At 44.5% G+C, this 18,006-nt stretch overlaps 1 protein-coding gene across 2 annotated transcripts; it reads right to left on the reverse strand.

Annotated features, from left to right (window-relative positions):
- Window positions 1-6,105: 6,105 nt before the first annotated feature.
- LOC135503259 (bone morphogenetic protein 7-like) lies at window positions 6,106-13,476 on the reverse strand. 2 transcript variants are annotated; one of them, XM_064796751.1, is made up of 7 exons: window positions 13,265-13,476; window positions 12,807-12,896; window positions 9,021-9,452; window positions 8,441-8,624; window positions 7,755-8,149; window positions 7,437-7,507; window positions 6,106-7,177 (listed from the first exon to the last, which is right to left on the reverse strand). In XM_064796751.1, exons 3-7 carry the CDS (start codon window positions 9,406-9,408, stop codon window positions 6,917-6,919), a joined length of 1,299 nt encoding a protein of 432 aa, XP_064652821.1. In that variant the 5' UTR covers window positions 9,409-9,452; window positions 12,807-12,896; window positions 13,265-13,476; the 3' UTR covers window positions 6,106-6,916. The 2 variants fall into 2 exon arrangements, with proteins under 2 accessions (XP_064652821.1, XP_064652822.1); XM_064796752.1 differs by having other exon boundaries at window positions 12,807-13,476.
- Between the last annotated feature and the right edge of the window lie 4,530 nt (window positions 13,477-18,006).

Genomic DNA, 18,006 nt, shown 5'->3' on the forward strand with positions numbered 1-18,006 from the left:
TCACCAACGACGACCCCACGGAACAAACTATTCTTGTCTTGTCGGAAACCCGGGACCAGTAATAGATGTCACGGCTAGACTCCTTTGCAGTCCATTTCGTCATCCTGATCGTCCTTCGTCTATGGCTACCGGGCGACAAGACGAGGCCGGTCCACTGCATCCGGAGTGTAGTCACGGCTGTCCCGTGATTATGTCGGTGCATGACCTGAATTCAAACCCACATGTGTCTGTAAGTGCCCTGACTAATTATCTGCTGAAGTCTTAAGTAGTTGACCTGATTTCTGAACCCCATGGTCGGATAAAAATATAGCCGGGATAAAATAATATTGATAAAATGCAAAAACCTTGGTGGTCAAGATATTGTAACCCATGTATACGCGCAATCAATTTAAGAACAATTAAAAACAATGTTAAGTCACCGGACCAATTGTGACGACAAAGGCACATCCGCGAAGACAGAACGGACGTTGTCTCCGCGACAGATTCTAATCTGTTGGTTGGCGGTTTTATATCGTTTCAAACGTGATTGGGGCGAAGCCACGAGACTTGGGAGCCTAGCCAGTATGAAAAGCAACTTAATTTTCAGCCATTATTACATAACATACGGCATTTAAACACTGCATCGGGTTCAACAAACTTTATTCAACTAGAGATAAACCGACATTCGAATCGTGATGTGAGATTGGTTGAAGGCGGTGCGAGTTGACGGGCGGGGCTGTTGTTCTCATGAGAAGTCCTTGTAATTTGCCAACTACTCCTTTTACTCGATCCAGCACCATATGGGCCGAAAAAGAAGTGTATCATAACTATCACCTTCTATCACGCTTCTGTTCACAAAGTTTAATTTATGCGATGGACAAAATATTCCGCTACACGAATTGCACACCACGGCAAGGACAGAAGAAATTCAATCTAGAGAAACGACTATAACAACTACTCTGAGAAAATGTAAACTCATGGACTCCACATTAGAAGTATTTTCTCACGCTGAAAAACTGGCTTCCCTTGGCCAGAGGAAAGATGCAGAAAGTGCATGGACCATCTACATAGAGAGGATAACCAGGGAAATGAAAAATACTGATAATGGAGAAGATTTAAGCTCTCTGTACGTTGGGTTTGTTGAGACAAAAAATGAAGCCACGCAACGTTACACACATGCACACATCCGCACTGCAAGTACACTGCATGCATGTGCACTGCACATGGTACACACTTAGGTGCTTGGAGCATGCTTCGTTCTACGCAATGCACAGCCACTCCGCCCAAAAAATGAAGCCACGCAACGTTGCACACATCCGCACTGCCACTACACTGGCACGCATGTGCACCTGCACATGGTACACACTTGGCTGCTTGGAGCATGCTTAGTTCTACCGCACTTCCACTACACAGGCATGGATGTGCACTGCACATGGTACACACATAGCTGCTTGGAGCGTGCTTAGTTCTACGCAAAACACAGCCCCCCCCCCCCCCCCCCCTCCAGCTATGTGTACAACAAGATTTTACTTCTTTCCAGAAAAGACAAGTTGGCAGTCGCGTACAACAACCGAGGCTATCTCCGATACCTCATGGTGGACTTTGACAAAGCAGTAGACGACTACACGGCAGGCTTACAGAACAACGAAAAACTACCGGTGCTATTCTATAACAGGGGGTTAATACATTACAGATTAGGACGGTTTGGTGATGCGATTCAGGACCAGGAGAAATGTCTCCAGCTTGATAACGACTTTAAATCTGCTGCACTGTGCTTGGAACAATCTATAGCAGACAGGGACAGTGAACAGTGAACACAAGAAGGAGAATGAGGAGTAGAGTTTTTAAAGGGGGACTATAGACTTATCTGAGTTATCTGATGATCAGTGGTCTTTAATATGCAAGTTGGAAATTGGGTTCGATGGTACTTCACGGTCAAATGATACTTCATACAACCATCAATAGTGCAGATGTGCTATGAGATAGAACAGCCACCTATCAGGTACTCAATGTATCTTTAATCTGGCCCACCTCGCCTCGCCTACAGTCCCCCATTAAGGACACACTGTCATGGACAATCTACATCAAATAGTCACAAAAACCAGGAGAGAATAGTTCAGGGAGTTGGAAGACTAGATCCTTCAAGAAGCTGTCTCTTGGGGAGCAACTTTTTAGAATAGTGATTTCATTCATTGTAATTATAAGGCATCAGAAACCTCGCCATGAGAGATTCCATGGTGTTGATTACTATCTCCATTCATCCCAAATCCATCTTCAGACCTCGGGACAAAGTCACAACCAGAATACCAGAATACAACCAATTCAAAGTCCCTGTATTCTGATTGAGACTATGTCCTCAAAAGACCAATTAAGAATAAATGGAAACTATCATTCAAACACATCCATGGAATCTCTTTCTGTAACAATGATGGGACAGGATGATACCGCCTGTGATAGTTTGACTGTTTTACATACAGGGTGTCCCAAGATATTCCAGTGCAATCTTCATGTTTTATTTATTAAATATCGGATGCCATGGCATGATGAGTATGTCCGACAAAAGCAAAAATCTTTTTTCATCTCTGAAAATTTCTATTGTGTCCTTCTGAGAAAAGAAACAACAGTCACAGTCGGACTGAATTGGACCTGGCAGCCCTCTGTCTTTCCAACACAGTGAGAGAGATCATGAGATGGCCTGTCCACTCCACTGTTTTGTCAACACTGTAAAAGGCATAAGACAGTCACAACTAGACAAATTCTGACTTGGTTGCTCCACTGTCTTCCCAACTGTCATGTGACGATGAGGGATATTTGAGACGGTCTCGACCAGACAAATTCGGACGAGGTAGCTCCACTGTCTTCCTAACGGTGAGAGATTTAAGACCGTCACAACCAGTCATAGTTGGACCTAGTAACTCCACTGTCTTCCCAACACGGTGAGAGCCCTGAGACAGTCCCAACTAGACAAAAACCGGCCTGGCAGCTTCACTGTCTTCTTAACATGATGGTGAGAGATTTGAAACGTTCTCAACCAGACAACATCGGACCTTGGAGCTCTACTGTCTTCCGAACACGGCAGCTACACTGTCATTCCAATCCAACGCGATGGTGACCATGTTGTAACAGCCCAACCAGGCCAACACCTCTCGGCTACAACGTCTTCTCAAAATCGTGAGAGAGGTGAGACGACCGTAACCAAAGTGAATCAGGCTTCCCAGCTCCACCGTTTTGCCAACATGATGAGAAGGAGGCGGTCACAACCACACTGAATCGGACCTGGCGCGCAGCTCTACCGTCAAGTCAAAACAGTGAAGTAGATGAGAAAGTCACAACCGGACCCAATGGCCTGACAACTCAGTCCAACGAGTTTCAACTTGTTGAGACAAATGAGATCAGTCCGCACATACCGAATCGAAACTAGGAGCTCGATCAATTGTTTTAACAACACGTTGATCGAGATGAGACTGTCCCAGCCACAACAAAATAAGCCTGTCAGCTCGACCGAATTGTCGCCTTGTTGAACAGTCACCACCGGACCGAATTGGATTAGGCAGCTGCGGTATCTTGCCAACACGTTGAGAGAGTCACAACCATACTAAATCATGCATGTTAAGACAGCCGCAACATGAAGACAGAATGGGCCCTGGCTGCCCTGCTGTCTTCGCAACACCGTGACAGGTCTGATTTGATCTGGTTGTGGCCGTCTCATCTATCTCACTGCGTCGACAAGATGGTGGAGCAGCCAGGCCCATGCTGTCTGGTTGTACCTGTCTCATATCTCTGAACGCATTGTCAAGACGGTGGGACTGCCAGGTCCGACTCGGTCTGGCTGCGTGGCTGTGTTCCTTCTCTCACCGTCATGGCATGGCTGTGGAGCAGCCCGATCTAATTTGGTGATGTTAAAGCTCTCTCACCGCACTGACAACAATTTGGGGCACGCAGGCCTAATTCAGTCAAGATATTGCGGCTGTCTCCTCTCCAAGGTTATCTCATCTCGTCTTTTGAAGAGCAAGACGCAACAGCCAAACCCACACCGAATCGGACCTGGCTGTGTTACGATTTCGACACGGTGAGACAATAGACAATGTCCCAACCAGACCGATTGCAGCGCCACCTTCTTTGAAGAGGTGAGCGATGAATCAACGACCGAATAGGAGAGATGGGGCAGCCAGACAGAATGTGGTATATTTGTGGTGATCTGATATCTCTCATCGCGTTGGCGACACGGTGGGACGAATGAGACAGACCCAACCTGACCAAATCGGACATGGCAGCTCCAAAGTGTTGACTACACGGTGTGAGAGATAAGGCATTGTAAATCCAGCGTCTTGCTAATTGGATGAAGACAGTCACAACCAAACCGAATAGGACCTGGCCGCCAAACCGCTTTCCCAACTTTCTAAGACAGAGCAGACAGTCATGAGTAAAGACCGAATTGGACCTGGCATCTCCACCGTCTTGCTGCCCAGGTGATCTTCACTTGATATAACGACCGAATCGAATCAGGCTGCTCCACCGTCTTGCAAATACGGTGAGAGAGTTGAGACAGTCACAACACAACCTAACAGATGTCACCTTGGACCTCCGAAGTATGGTCAACATGGTGAGACAGCTACAACCGATCCAGACCTTTCAGCTCAACAGTCTTGCAACACTGTGAGAGAGTAGGGACAGCCAAAACCAGACGATATCGTCATGGAAGTCGTCGCAACCAACACAGGTCACAGCAAGACCGAATTGAGCTGCACAATCGCATTGCCACTGTCAATCTAAAAAGTCTGAGAAAGATGAGACCGAACGGGCCTGACTGCCCTATCATGATATTGCCAACACGTTGATCAACGAGATGTCGATAGACCCAAGGAGACAAAATGTACATGGGATCTGGCAGCCCCTTTGTTTTGCCTTCACGGTCCGAGAGATGAGACGGTCACACAGCCACGCTTCTGCCTCATTATTCATCGTTCTGTCTACACGGTGAGAGACTTGAGACAGACATAACCGGACTGAATGGGGCTTGGGTGTCGAACCCTCTTGTCCAGCAGCAAGGCTCGGTCTTGCCTGGTTGTGGCTGTTTATCCTTCTCATGTTGGGAAGATGCGGTTAGGCTGCGACTGTCTCATCACTCTCACCAGATGGCGACCCAGAGGACCTGCCAGTGCGGTTCGGTCCGGTTGTGAGAGTCTCAACTCTCATCGAATGCGGTGGTGTGGTGGAACATATTGGTCCGATTTTGTCTGGTATTTGAGATGGGACCATGGCCGCAACCAAGCCGGATTGTGACCGCGATTACGCGGTCTTGCCGCTACGGTGAGAGAGATGAGACAGCCTCCACCAGATCCAATCGGAGGCATATCAGCTCCACTGTCTGACAGTAACAGCCTTACCTAATCAGGTGTGGCTGCTTTGCCGTGTTTCGGCGACACGATGGGCAAGACGGTTTAGCTGCCAACCAACTGAGTCTGGGTGTGATTGGGTCATGTTTCTCTCACTGTGTTGGCAAGACTGTTTGGAGCTTCCAGGCCCATTCGGTCAGGTTGTCTCGGCAACACGGTGAAGCGGTCTGGCCCGATTCAGACTGGTTGTGACTGCCTTAACAATCTCACCGTGTTGCCAGGACGGTTCAGCTAACAAGCCTGGTAGACTAAATGGGGCTTCTTGGCGGCTACACCGTGCTGGTATTACGGTGAGAGAGATGTGACAGTCACAACCAGACCAAATCGGACCTGTTAGCTCCGCGGATTTGCCGGCACGGTGAGAAATTTGCAACAGGACCTGTCATCTCCACCGTCTTGTTAACGCGGTGAGCGAGTTGGGACAACCACAACGGGGGAACGGGACTAAATTGACAATGCAACTCCACTGTCTTGCCTCGGCCAGGGAGCCGAGTCGCAAGCAGCGCAGGGCGAGTGCAAGGAGCCAAGGCGGTGAGAGATGAGGCAGTCACATCCGAATTGCTTGGTCATGCAGCTGGGCCGACTTGCCAAGACGGCGAGAGCGATGGGACAGTCACAGTCAGACCGAATCAGCCCTGTCAGCCTCGCTGAGTTGCCGACGTACATCTTGTGACTGCGAAGACACCGTGTAACCTTTTGGATTGAGTGAATCACGAAAAACTAACTATGGTTGGAATCTATCATAACTTTACTTCTCGAATGCCAGTGGTCGATAGTGAACAAAACAAAGAACTGTGAACAGGAACAGAGACAAGGACAGAACAATTCTCTAGGGAGGACATTGGGCGTGGGATGGATAATGTGTTCACTCGCCACCATGTGTCGCCACATGCAACGTCACACCAATTATCTCTACTTTGGATTTTCGAAGCGGTTTTTGACATGGCTTGCGAATCACTGGTAGGGCGATGATAATGTTACGTTCGAGTTAAGTGTTTATTGCTGTCTACTGATTTTCAATGGGTCACGGTCCTGCTGGCCGGAAGCCTTTTATGAATGAAAAACAACATATTATTATGCCCTTTCTTGTCCCTATATATAAAGAAACACCTGATTTCACTTCTAGTAACAACTAAACTGCGGACAACTTGCCTTTACTTGCAACATGATAACAATATGTATGTACAACCCAAGAAACATAAATAAAACATGAAATGAACACTTGTATTTGCTTGTAAAAGACAAAAAGTCTTAGGTCGGGCATTTTTCAAGCAATGTCTTTGACGATTCATGACCCGAAAGGAAAACAAGACAAGATGAGAGCGCTGCTCCGGGTCCAACTTGTGGGATTAACAACCACGAAGTCGGAACTGATGTTTGCCAGTAAGTCTTCCAAGCGAACCTTTCTTTTGTGTTCCGTCGTTCCATCTCCGTGGAAAAGGCACAACCTGTCAGTATCAGTAACTCGTTTAGCCTATTTGAAGTTTGTCGAACGAAACGCATACAAAACGCCGAAATTATCGCCAGCCAAGTTCCCGGCTTTAATGACATCCACATGATTTGACCACCATGTTCCTATATTTCTTCAAAATCACATTTTCATTGTCATCAAAATACAGCACGGATATAGCGGAGAGTTTCGTCGGTGCGCAGCACGGTTTGGGTACCATGAGCGGCCGCATGGAATGGACCAGTGTCTGTATGATGGCGTGGTTGGTAGCGTTCATGTGCGCGTTCAGAGGGAAGGAGCACTCCCCGTGGCAGAAGAAGGCCGCATAGCCCTCGGGGGCGATGATCCAATCCTGAAAAAGAAATGGTGCAAAATATCATCAGTAGTATTCGCGAAGGTATGAACTGGCATTGGAATGAGGCCGTTTCTTAACCACTATGCTGCTTAGACTAGACACTGTGCTAACAAGAAAGTGACGAACAACGACGATTGCCGGTGTAAGGTGAAGGTGAGTCAACGACTTGTCCCCTTCAAGATTACTCCTATCCTATTGTACGATGACAGACCAGTCAAAGAGTCGCAAGTTTAATGTTCCAAATTGGGATTCCTACCTGCCATTTTAAGTCTTTGAAGCTGACGTACAGCGTCCGTCTCTGGCAGACTTGGTGGTCGTATCTGTTATCTGCAACAAGAAGCAAAAACAAGTGTTGAGGGAACGCCGAAACCTGATCCATGTTTTAGGTGCATTGATGATCGTTCGTGTCGCAGTACTCCGGAGACATCTCTGAGTGGTCGATTCGCAAGCTGCTCACACATCAAGCGAATCAAACTACACGGACCCTTCTTCTTCTTCGTCAGCCTTCACTAAGTCGTTTAGGTGTTTTCGTATGTTTTCCCATTCTTACAGATAGGGGGAGCTTCCTACTTACATGACATTCGTCCCCAGGACCAGCTCTGGTCAGAAAATGCCATCTCGTCCGGATCATAATCCGGCTCATCATGTTTCTTTGACGACCGCGGTTGTTTCTTTTTCTTGTTTCTTTTCTTCCTCGCCTCTCTCGTTCGTCTCACGTGAACCTCTCGCGGGATCCGGAAAAACGCCAACAAAAATGGCTGCTTTTCGTGTTTGTCCGATCTACCCACAATTCCTATGTCACGTGGTTTGACCTCGTTGCCATCTGCGTCCATGACGGAGATGTACAGACCGAGGTTTTCGTGCGGGAAGACCACCCAGGGAAGGGCGGTGTTTGTAATGTTGAAGTGGAGCCAACCTTTGAATGAGGACTCCACCGTGATGTTGTGGACCAGCTCAAGAACTTTGTCCCTGGAAAGAAGTTTGAAGATATAAAAAGGATACTGGCAAAAAAACTGGAGGGATTGGCGACATCTGTAACGCGAAACTGCGGCACTGTGTATTGTCCGCGCGCGCCGGCCACCCATCCAATTCATGACCACGCTCAACGTTGCTTAACTTCCAGCTCTGGGGCTGACGCGCTATTGACGCCCCAACCACTAGCCCGAAAGGAAATCAAATATGGCTGACGCATCCGCCATATTGGATCGTCTGTGACTAGCTTTAGACAAAATGGTTGTCAATTAACGTTTTCATACATACTCGAAGTCCAGCCCCTGCTTCATCTTGTGTATGTAGAGAGTATAAGTTGAATCCGGCAGTGATGAAGCCTTCCGCTTGAAGATCCTCAGCTCTGCCCCAATGAGCGTCTCATCCAGTGACACCTCGCTGAAGTCAAAGAAAAGTCGTCTGTCTCTCTCGTGGCGGATGAGGTCGATTCTGTCAGCTGGAGGAGAGACAATGCACATATTTTAAAGGAACTACTTGGGTGGCCATGATGATAAAGCGCCTACTCGCCACCATGCGCCGCATCACGGATATTTACGTGGGCGCATCATGAAGCTTCTCTCTACCGCTGCTCTAATGATTTTCGAATGTGTTGCGAATGAGGTGGTTTGGGGGATGGCTGGCGAATTTCAGGTACATTTAAGTTCAGACAGCGTCGTCTGACGACTAGTCAATACGATTAGCGTTTTTAATGCTACTAATTTGCAACTATTCCATCAGACGGGACCACAAGCTGAGTTACGTCATCCCTTCATCGTCAGATGGAAGCACAGTCAGCAGAAATGTGTGACAGCAACAATAAATGAGAAAAGTTAATGATGATGTCACTGTGTACCTTTGTTGACGAAGCTCATGATCATATCGGCATCATAGACCTCCTTCATCGCGTTCACAGTCGTGTTAAATAACTCCATCATGTCCATTCGCGCCGCCTTGCGGACATTCTGATCATCACCCTCTATAGAATTATATAAATCCATCATGAACCTCGGTGCAGACGCCTTAGCCTTGCGTTTGAAGGGACGAGGTCTGTGTTGTAATCCTAGAAGTGTCAGAATCTCCTGTTGCATTTCCCGTCGTTCCTTATTACGTAACTTCCGGATGGGCATACTCTGGTAGAGTCCGTTGTCGGCATAGAATGCTGAGATGTAACCATGGCAATAGGACGCGAGGTCCAGATACAATACGATTGGGATGATGATGTTTAGAAATGAGGTCTTCATGATGACGGCAGGGGGTCTCTATCAGTGTAATTGCACGATGAATTCTGAAAAGGACAAAAAGGATGGTCACGTGATGATAAACTGACCAATTAAGCGTCTTTCGTTCTGCTCTTTTGAATGTCCCATTTTCAAACACCAGACTGTGGTAAGCGAAGCGCTTTAACATATCAGGTACATGTCTGTCTCACAAAAGTACATCGCATGCACTTTTCATCCACGTGTCTCATAAAACACTGTTAATTTCACTTCGCAACGAGCATCCGCCCTTGATTGACAGGTTACATGTACTAATTGATAATCCGGGTATTTTATAATTGATTGACAGGCAATGGAACAGCCGGCTGAGTAAAAGCACCATCAATTATGCAGAGATAATAGTGGCAGTTTCTGATATCACGTCTGGAGTTCCTTTTGGAGCTCATTTTCGGTGATAGTCGAGTACAATAGGCAGGTTTAGCATGCCTTACGAAGAGTTACTGAACGTTGAAACGTATGTGAAGGTACTTTATGGACGATTTCTTTGAAAATTGCCACGATTTCTTTCTACAACTAAAGGTATAAAAGATGATATACGGCTACGGATGTCCCATAAAATAAAGGAATTAGCACAGGATTTTATGTCATCACTGAGTTCGTAGTCCGTACTTCGTCGTTCGTATGGATTGTGAAACCTATAATATTAATCTTCACCATATAAGCGATAAAAATGAGAACCTACCAACATGCAGCAAAAAGACAACAGAACGTTCCAGACAGTAAAGAAATTACCAGGTCTGATAATATAGAAGTCTGTCCACAGGTAACAGTGCCCGCAAAACAAAAGATTCTACCGTGGGCTTATATTTGATGTCTTTTAGGTCTGCACCAATCTAACAATAGGATAGGACGTTGTTTCCACAGAGACACTGATTACTGTCACACTGGCCAGGATGGAAGAAGTACATCAAACCCAACGATTGTCAATTCAGAGTGTCCTCAGCGAGACCTGGATTTTTCATATCCCCTTTGGGGAACTGGTACCTGAGGCACATCTGCCAATCGGCGTCCGCAGCGTCGGAGGCAACACCACTTTCACCTCGCCATCACCAAGAAACGCCGCATTCGAATATATTGCAATAGAAACTATATAAAAAGCTCATACAGAGATGCAATGTTGCGTCTCCTACACAGAAATCTATTGCAAAAATAGATTGTCACATCAGTTTTGTTCGATGGCATAACAGGTTTTTGTTAGCTTTCCATTCTGAGGTGTGCTATTGTTTTCATTTTTAGGCGATTTTAGTCAAGACGGTTGGATGTCTCCATGTGACTGATAATAATGCAGTTGGGAAAGTGGGTTCAGTTGTCTTCTTCGTACAAGTGTCAACGGTGCCGCCGTACTGCGAGAGAGCTTAGACACCTATTGGTGGCGTCGTGTAACTAAAACCTGTCCACTTGACTCCCGCCTATAGATTCCCTTTAAATGTTAGTTGCTTACAACCAATGCCATGTATGATATTTCTTAGATTAACCCCTTCCCCCGCCGCCTTGTTAAGTAGAATTACCCTCTTCCTAATCTCGTCAACACAACTCTAATCCATTTCTTTGGTTATTTACTAGGAATGGTCAGCTAAAGCTCTGTACACACTGACAACATTTTGGGAAACATGTTGGCCAACATGTTGTCCAGGTGCGATGTTATCGAAAATTTGGCCCTGTATACACATGACAACATTCGACAACATGTTGGGCAACTTGTTGTCGAATGTTTCCGAGAAATGAGGATTTTTGAGGGAATATTTTAGAGGGAAATTCATAAACAATGGAAGATTCCAGAGAAGAAGATGTATTGTCGGTGGCTCTGCCATAATTTTACGTATCCTGATTGAAAGACGGCGAAGAAAACGTAAAGATGAGAAAAGAGTGTGGACAAGACCATGGATTTATATGAGACACCAGCATGGGGCAAATTTTGTAGCTATTTCTAGAATAGCAGCTTTCTTTTTGTTCTTGTCTTTATATTCCCTGGATGTTACATCCCATAAACAGGCACAACTTTCCCATACTGCAATAAGTTGTTCAACTTCACTCAGTAACCATTCCTTGCTTGAGGCTGCCATTTTGACTACATCACATGGCTTAAGGTAGATCATGTGATTTGTGGCCTATTTCTGATTGGATAAAACTCGACAACATCATTAGCATCTCGGCAACAAAATTGATTTTGTTATTTCGACAACATTTGAGCAACATTTGGCCAACATGTTACCGAATGTTTCCGAATGTTTCCGAACTGTACACACTGCCAACATTTTCGATAACATCGCACCTGGACAACATGTTGGCCAACATGTTTCCCAAAATGTTGTCAGTGTGTACAGAGCTTAACATGACTCAGCTACACTAATTGTTTGGTTGTAGATTTAAGCTCTGTACACACTGACAACATTTTGGGAAACATGTTGGCCAACATGTTGTCCAGGTGCGATGTTATCGAAAATGTTGGCAGTGTGTACAGTTCGGAAACATTCGGAAACATTCGGTAACATGTTGGCCAAATGTTGCTCAAATGTTGTCGAAATAATACAAAATCAATTTTGTTGCCGAGATGTTAATGATGTTGTCGAGTTTTATCCAATCAGAAATAGGCCACAAATCACATGATCTACCTTAAGCCATGTGATGTAGTCAAAATGGCAGCCTCAAGCAAGGAATGGTTACTGAGTGAAGTTGAACAACTTATTGCAGTATGGGAAAGTTGTGCCTGTTTATGGGATGTAACATCCAGGGAATATAAAGACAAGAACAAAAAGAAAGCTGCTATTCTAGAAATAGCTACAAAATTTGCCCCATGCTGGTGTCTCATATAAATCCATGGTCTTGTCCACACTCTTTTCTCATCTTTACGTCTTCTTCGCCGTCTTTCAATCAGGATACGTAAAATTATGGCAGAGCCACCGACAATACATCTTCTTCTCTTGGAATCTTCCATTGTTTATGAATTTCCCTCAAAAATATTCCCTCAAAAATCCTCATTTCTCGGAAACATTCGACAACAAGTTGCCCAACATGTTGTCGAATGTTGTCATGTGTATATAGGGCCAAATTTTCGATAACATCGCACCTGGACAACATGTTGGCCAACATGTTTCCCAAAATGTTGTCAGTGTGTACAGAGCTTTAGTCCACCTAATGAATGCCAGGTGTACAGAGCAGAAGCTAACTTGTAAACATGCTAAAACAACATGGCCGAACAGAGACCAAACGATGTATTTCTAAGAAACTAAGAAATCTGAAGAACAAAACTTACCACAAGCATTTTGGTACGATAACGTGGACATACAAGCTTTAAAAAATCTGCAGAAATGCTGTCAAACTAAGCAGAATAACTATAAATCATACGCTTTCTTTATACTTACGAGTAATTAAGAGTAAAATCCGGTCACTGCATTTCATTCATGACTTTTGATGTCGAATTTCAAACCCGGATCTTGACTCAGGTCTTTGAACTACATGTAGAAAAATGAAATAAATTGTCTCAGCGGTGTGATCAACTGATTTCCTCAATATGCCACAATAAGTGCATTTCCTTTGAGAACGTGTGTCTTATTCCTATAGGTATCTAGATTCTCCTCCAGTTTTAGTAATGACTTTATCAATTTTTGACTTCTTGAGGTTGGAGAAATGCTCCAAGTTTTGACAATTCCGCCTGTTATTTTTGCACTTGTCCGTCAGTATTCCCCGGAAGTATAATATACCGTCTGTGTCCTTCCTATAAGTCTCAAATGTTGTCTTTATTCCAACTTCAGTCATAAATGCATGAAACCTCGATATCAGACCCCTGACTTCTGAACAGCAAAAAGTGAAAAATGCTTACGCTAAATCCTCTAACGAATTCTTGACCATTTCCAAACTGATTTCTTCAACATTCCTCCAGTATTCCAGTCTGTGTTATTCCTATTAGACTAGATATTCCAATTTTAGCTTCTTCTGTTAGCTTTAGCCCTGGGTTACTTGTTGTTTCGTGTGTCATAAACTCTTTCCTTTCCTTAGTATACACACCAAACCACTTGGTATAAACTGTTTAAGGTTATAGGCGGTTTCCAATTCAATGGCAATGGATTTTTGTAGAATATGTCAAGTTAGTTTTCTAATCCCGGCTGACGAGTTGTTTGTGATGCATTATGCCCAATAGCCATATCTGCGGAGAATGGACATAAAAATATTCCGTCTGAACTTTCATTTGAAACGCATTCCATCTACAGAAATTGGAAAGAACGTTAAACGCCCCGAGAAGGTTATTCTGAAAAGACTATAATCTTTCTATTGTCAGGTAGTGCAGTATAATAAACTGAACACAAGTCTATTATTTCGTGAAGCCAAATTATCCCTGGTTGTTCGTCTTCTTTGGAGAGTTCGAACGCAACGCGGGTCAGAAAACCAGCCCACGAACATGCCCGCTGGCGACGCGACCAGACATCAGGAAGTGAAAAGTCTTTTGACGGACATTTTCCTTCACGGTTTTTAAAGTTAATGTGGCATGTTTAAGTGATAAAATGCAAAGCTGTAGGTGGTATTGGGCACCTGAGGGGAGAACTGAAGTATTCAGCTCCAACAAATGTTTTTGCATGAGTTTTGAAAAAATCGCAGTTGTAGAAACCCGGTGATTACACTCTTTAACGAAGGTCCTCATTAAGAAATAATGGTCTTCATTTTCAACATCATTAATAGCTCGGTAAAATTAATTTATGAGCCCATTAATCGTATCCTTGCACTCATTTCAACTAGTCACTAAAGTGCAAACCCTGTCCAGTACCAGTACCGTCCGACCCAGCACGGGACAGGGCCGGCTTTGCAGTATCTGAACACACTTTCCTATCGAGTGGGTTGCGATGCATTTTTACTCTTGATCATAAAGTTGGGGAGTATAACTTTATATCAACAATGTGTAACATAGTCTCCTACTTTTCGAGAACCACCGCATTGTGGCTTTGTCTAAAATGTGCCCGGGCGCCGCCGTACCGCCTTATCTCGTTTGGCCATCTTTTCCCGAACAATATTTACAGCCGAACCATTGAAACATTTCCTATTTTTGACGCTCCACTGCCGCGGGGTTCGTCTCCAAACATAGAAAATTCGCAATTCCAAAATGATAAAGCGATAGATTTGACATGCGATCGGGTTTCTCTGACCGAGTGTCACGGCGACCCCTGGTGGGCATTTATCTCTGGATTAGAAATTTAATCGCTGATATCAGACGATACAATATTCGCCGCAGACGACTCAGACAAATCCTGCGCAAAAATGCAAAATAGAGAGTTTCCGCAAGCGCCCGAAACACACGCATCGTGATCAACGCATTCGTCGTCACATAGTTATCGGAACCTCTGTAATTTCGCGCTATCTGCTTTTGCGCCAGCACCAAAACAAAGTAATGGGGACGAGAACACTCCTACGGTCACCCAATCAGTCATCCCCGTCCCTAATTACAATGTTTCTGGCACTTTTTACCTGAAATCGACGAACATGATGCGTGTTAAAGCAATCTTTGGGTGAAAGGTTAGACAAACTGTTTACTTAGAAAATCTGCGCCTAATGGAGTTTAGAGCGGGACCAGTTCAAAAATTGGACTAATCGGCATAAACGACATTCCGGAATCTGGGGAAATATTTACATGGTAAGGGGTGATTAGGAAAGCGTCCAAAGAGTACGAAAGTCATTATGCACCATTTCTGTTGGGCGGGTGCCAATAATTTCTTCTATTCGCCTATGTATATGTCAGCATGCTGGAGTGACTTCAAAAATACAAATGAAATCTTATGTCTTCATTTCCCCTTTAACAATAGGTTATCTTCTGAAACGCCCCCGCCTGTCAGATTTGAGACGCTAACCAGATGGTAGCTAATGAAAGCCTGGCTGTGCAGACGACGTTAATGGGCGGTGAAAACTAAACTACATATCAGTAACAGACCGGATCACTCGCAAGCTACGCGAACAAGAAACATTTCAAAGCAGTACGTCAGTGTAACACTCAAAATATAGAGCCCCCGACCCCCTTAAATGGTAAGCGTTTACCGCTCTAGTCAAGGGATGGTTCGCAGTTATATAATTGTGGTATATGACCAACAGGTCGTTTCGCCCCCCACCCCAAGAATAAGATTTTAACAAAATACATTGTACTGCCATATCGGCCAGGAGCCGTCGCAAATCGATGCGAGGGCACTCACAGATTCGTGACTGCTCGTCTCAGAGTTTAGTAGAGTAGCATTGGGAATTCGTTAGCATTCTCCGCTCTTTTCTAGTCAGATTTACTCAGTAAAACACAGAATAATTCGCGTGTCAGAGTTTAGCATTTATGAGCTGAGTTGTTGTTCGTGGAAATAAGCGAGATTTATCGCACCATCTTAGGCACGTGAATCATTCGTGAGGCTCCGCATGGGTTGTGAGAACTGCAACCAAGCCACGCTGACCAAGTTACCAGCGTGAGGTCTGGGGGAAAATGTGTTATTAGTCTTTACAGGGCGTCCATGCCGACTTACCGGTGGTGAACGACGATCCTGAAGTCTCCTCCTTTCGGTCAAGAGTAGATGTAACGCAAAATGCTGGTAGATCGGCAGGAGGGGTCTTCGCAAGAGTTCTGATGGAGAAACGGTTGTGTCGCAAGCTATAGACTCATTGAAATAAAAGGGGCTGTATGTGACAGGGGTCGGTGACAGATCAGGAAATCCGAGATGTAAAAATTACATGGTCCTCAACCCATAAATCCCTAAACGAAAGTGCTGGGTATAAAATTTTGCATGAAGAATCAAATTTCATACCGGCCGATGTCAGTTGTGGTTCTGACACCATCATGGGTGTGTTATTTTTGGAATGTGAACCCAATTTACTCACTTTTTCTCCAGTGAAAATAGATACATAAGAAACAAGACGATCAAAAAGTCTGATACGCCCGGCTCCCTGCGGGTGGTCGGAGCAGACGTGAGCGGTTGTTTTGGTAGCTGGGGTTACTGGGTACATTTCACTAGCAATAATTGTGCCACAATAATAACTGATTATAGTCTGTATCATAATTATATGAGCATCGATATCATTGGAAGTCTGACGGATGAAGAAAAGGTCTGAACGTTTATGCGACCTGGCCTTGTGCGACCTGAATGTCTCGCTGTTTAGTGCTGTAAAATAGTCAGGGGCCGTTGCGGCTGGCAGCGTTCACTGTGCACTGGAGATGTTATTCTCCAGGATGGAATCTTCAGGAATCGGGAAGAGAGTTAACTTTGCATGCCACTGCGGTTTAGCACCAATTGTGTTTATTGGCCAAGTGGCGTTGTTTTGGGCGAGATGTAGAGCTAGCTAAGCTATTGACGAGTCTCACTTGGATGGGATATTTTGTTAGCATCGGCAAAGACACAAAGTACAGGGATCCTCAATTTAAGGTCTCATTCGAAAGGACGAAGCAATTTGTGGTTGTGTGTCTTGCTGAAGGGTAGAAAGATAAAGCAGCAGAGGTCCTTTGGAGAGTTGAACCCACAACCTCCTGATTACCTATGACTGGCAATGACACGATAATTTGCTGCAAGTGCAAAATGATATTATTCCTGTCCTTAGGGGTTGTGATGGCTCCCTGCTGGGCTTGCAGCATTTTATTTTTATGCAAATGGATTCCTTTGGGGTCCGTAGGAACCTCCCTTATAGTGGACACCTCTATCAGCAGTACAACCTCCCTGCGAAGGACAAACACTAACTTTGGTTCCAAATTAGTCATTTTCAAACATACTGCATCTGTCTGGCCAGGTGGATAGATCGGTGCTGCCATCTACACTATGCCATGGAACTAACAACAACTCATTTTTGGTGTAGATCACTGTGGTGCAGTTTTATTATATTAGTTTGACGATGATTATACAATAAGATATCTCATAATGGAGGATGTACATGTACACGTGACAATTCCCGGCACCCAACGAGCCCATCCATACAAATGAAGCAATTCCAAGCTAAAGCAAACGTCTCCTACCAAATCCACTTTGTGGTTGGTGGAGACTAATAAACACTGATCTTTGTTAAGTTTTAGTACCACGTATTGCTAATGATATCTGCAGCTAACATTTATAGTTCATTCTCCTATATATTTTCAGAGACTAGTATACAATTGACAGTGACTTTAAAGTTGGCTTCAACATGGATGTTTTGAGCAAAAATCACCCCAGTGTTGAACACCAACTTCGCACTGTCAAACAGTGTATTTGATGCACTGGAAACATTACATGTATAGCCTTCTAGTTGGAACAAAATAAACAACAAATTTTCCATTTCTAATGGAACCGAGGATATATTACTCTAATCCACACTAATCCAAAATAACAAGCTCCACAGCCGACAATTTACAAAACTCAGACAGTTGTAAATAGCTTAGACTTTAAAGAACCAGTAAAGAATACATTAGCTAAGCTAACATTGCACAAAAATTTCAATTTCAAATTCATATTTTGATCGTAAAGCAATATTTTTTCAGTAACTGGAGTCACCACCAGCCGGCACTAATGTCATTACCGAGTTTCTAGACATGCATCAGAAAGTCTTGGAAACAAAATTTATTTCACTTCATTTCAAATTCACACA

This window comes from Lineus longissimus, chromosome 19 (genome assembly GCF_910592395.1).
Source record: "Lineus longissimus chromosome 19, tnLinLong1.2, whole genome shotgun sequence".
NCBI lineage: Eukaryota > Metazoa > Nemertea > Pilidiophora > Heteronemertea > Lineidae > Lineus > Lineus longissimus.